Source organism: Sabethes cyaneus, chromosome 3 (genome assembly GCF_943734655.1).
Source record: "Sabethes cyaneus chromosome 3, idSabCyanKW18_F2, whole genome shotgun sequence".
Taxonomy (NCBI): Eukaryota; Metazoa; Arthropoda; class Insecta; order Diptera; family Culicidae; genus Sabethes; species Sabethes cyaneus.
Window position 1 is genome coordinate 49670823 of NC_071355.1, and position 2991 is coordinate 49673813.

General features: G+C 41.0%; 1 protein-coding gene across 1 annotated transcript; it reads left to right on the forward strand.

The window, feature by feature from the left end:
- The first annotated feature begins 746 nt into the window (after positions 1-746).
- On the forward strand, positions 747-2624 carry LOC128739571 (intraflagellar transport protein 56). Its single transcript, XM_053835065.1, has 3 exons — positions 747-845; positions 913-1053; positions 1110-2624. Exons 1-3 carry the CDS (start codon positions 747-749, stop codon positions 2622-2624), a joined length of 1755 nt encoding a protein of 584 aa, XP_053691040.1.
- Positions 2625-2991: the final 367 nt, after the last annotated feature.

A 2991-nucleotide genomic window follows, 5' to 3' on the forward strand; every position in this document is an offset into this window, starting at 1 on the left:
AATCTCGGCTAGGTGGTGCTGCAAGAGTTAGTAAAATCGTTGCACTAGGTCCGTAGTTTTTCTGTACTCTAATAACCGATTGCGAATTTTGTCAATAAGGAAGGGTAAAATCTTAAAAACGATTATACTCAATGCTTTGCTTTTTTAACTAATTGCGTAAGTAAGATTTGCCATCGTACGATTACTTTATAATTCTAGAGTCAAACCATGCTTTTGAAAGATCGGTGCCTCACCTTCTGTTTCGGATGGCAGCGAGATACTGGCTTAACAAGCCAGTCGTTATATATTCGAATCTCAGTTCTGGGAGAGGCTATTAGAGTCAATAAGATCGTAGTTCTGTAATTCTCCTATACTTTAATTGTTGGCCACGAAGTTGAATCGAATGTCCAGTTCTTAGGACAGGTCAAGTTTCGAAAACGGAATATGACACATAGGCTTTGCCTTGCTTTACCTTCTAGGAATAATTTAAAAAGTTAAACTAAAAAGAAATAATTTCACCTTCTAATTTTTCGTCGATTCGAAATATTTTAGTTACAAATAAACACATCATTCCCGCATAACTTGAAAACAATAACTTTTGTTATCATAATTAATTCTCAAATGATCATTGACGCTTGAATTAGCAGTGACAAATTTCCCTTAGTAAATATTATTATTATTATTTTTAACTCTCTCAACTCTTTTAATGGATGCAGTAATAGTTCACCTACCCTAATACAAATGAAACATTTTAATATCGCTTACCAATGCGACGCACCAAGGGGCATGCGCTCCGTATGGTTGCCAAGCATCGCCTTTGCGCCAAACTTTTCCCTTTCGGCATAATATTTATCGAGCCCATTATGGTAGGTTTACTATTTTTTCTCTCTGTTTTAATTTTCTTTTAAATATTTTAACAATTATTATTCGCAGATTCTATCGCGCACCAAATCGGAATCGGCTAAAGGTAACCGTGGCTCGGCCAGCTCTAGCGGTACCAAAACGGCCATTGTACCGACATTTGAGGAATTTCTTCTCAAGCGTGACTACGTCGGAGCGAAAACAGTCTTGCAGGTAATAATGCGTTTAGATTTTTCAAATCAAAACAACTTAAACATATTTTTTTACAGTGCTCAAAAGATTACGATGAAATTCTGGATTCTCTAAAGCAGCTGTGGGTAGCCTTTTGTGACTTTCACATAGGCGACTACAAGGATTCCTTGCAGCAGTACGAGAAAATCTACGCAGCAGATCGAACTCAAAACGAGGTTGCGTTAAACATCTGTGTGTGTATGTTCTATCTGGGGATGTATGAAGAGGCACAGAAGCTAGTGGAGGAATTACCCGAGAGCCCCCTGAAAATTCGTTTACTGTTTCATTTGGCACACAAATTGGGCGAGGAAGATCGCCTCATGGAGCTGCACGGATCACTGCGTGATGTTGTCGAAGACCAACTTAGTCTTGCCGGCATGCACTATCTTCGGTCACATTACCAAGAAGCGATTGACATTTACAAGAGGGTTCTTCTAGACAACAAAGATTTGTTGGCTCTAAATGTTTATATCGCGATATGTTACTACAAATTGGACTATTACGATATTTCACAAGAAGTTTTGGATTTATACTTGAATCAACATCCGGATAGTACAATCGCTATCAATTTAAAAGCCTGTAATCGATTTCGTCTCTTTAACGGTCGAGCAGCGGAGCAGGAAATTAAAAACATTGTCGATAATGGAACGTTCGGAGCAGATCTGATAAAACACAATTTGGTAGTATTTTGCAACGGTGAAGGGGCACTACAAGTCCTTCCCAAATTGATCGACATTATCCCAGAAGCTCGGCTCAATCTAGCTATTCATCATCTTCGGCGTGGAGAAATTCAGGAAGCACACCAATTGATGAAAGGAGTTCAACCTTCTGTTCCACAGGAGTACATTTTGAAAGGGGTTGTTCATGCGGCGCTGGGTCAGGAAACGGGCTCGAAGGAGCACTTGAAAAATGCTCAACAGTGTCTTCATCTGGTCGGAGGATCAGCTTCCGAATGTGACACCATTCCGGGGCGACAGAGCATGGCATCGGCTTTCTTTCTGTACGGACAGTTTGAAGAGGTTCTGGTTTACTTGAATTCCATTCGGAGCTATTTTGTCAACGACGATGTATTCAACTATAACTACGCCCAAGCTAAAGCTGCTACCGGTTATTACAAAGAGGCCGAAGAATTACTATTGCAGATTCACGATATAACGATTAAAACCGATCACACCTACGCTATGGTACTGGCAAAATGTCACATCCATGCGGGACACGCCGACCAAGCTTGGAATATTTTTCTAACTAAGGATTCAACGCCGGAAGCTTTCGCACTGCTGCAGTTGATTGCCAACGACAGCTACCGGGTCGGTGAATTCTGGGTGGCCGCCAAAGCATTCGATACGCTTGAGAAATTGGACCCGAACCCGGAGTACTGGGAGGGAAAACGCGGGGCATGCGCTGGGGCCGTTCAAGCCATACTGGCCAAACGCTCCAGTGGGGCACCACCGGGGGGTGTCGCCGAAGTGATTGCACTGCTGCGTGATTCCACTAACACCCAGGCGGAAAGCATGCTGCGGACGATTAGACGCTTTGCCAGCAGCATCAAATAAAAGGTGAAGTAGTTTTTTTGTGCTTGCTAGTATATAACGAAGGGGAAAAAATAAAATGAAATAATTTTGTATCCCAAAGGTGAACATTTCATTCAATAAATCGATAAATTTCAATAAATTCTTGCATCGACATAATGCAGTAGTTTCCATTTGAGCTTTATTTCATTGCAAACACCGCGAGACCAATAGTTGTTCAGACTGGTTTAAAATTTCTGTGCGATTTGTTATCATTTGCGTAGAGATTTATTGCTGCTGCCTATGGGTATAGGAGCTGTGTATTAAATAATTAACAAATAGTTAAATTGCGAAAGCGATTAGGTCGGTACTACACTAGTATGAAGCAGGGATAGAATTACCAGTTGAATTA

What these genes read in the sequence shown, in the direction of transcription:
- LOC128739571 (XM_053835065.1), top strand. Translation starts at nt 747, where the DNA reads ATGCGACGCACCAAGGGGCATGCGCTCCGTATGGTTGCCAAGCATCGC. An exon ending in TATTTATCGAGCCCATTATG is followed by an intron (nt 846 to 912) that starts GTAGGTTTACTA and finishes TATTATTCGCAG; the next exon opens with ATTCTATCGCGCACCAAATC. An exon ending in GAGCGAAAACAGTCTTGCAG is followed by an intron (nt 1,054 to 1,109) that starts GTAATAATGCGT and finishes ATTTTTTTACAG; the next exon opens with TGCTCAAAAGATTACGATGA.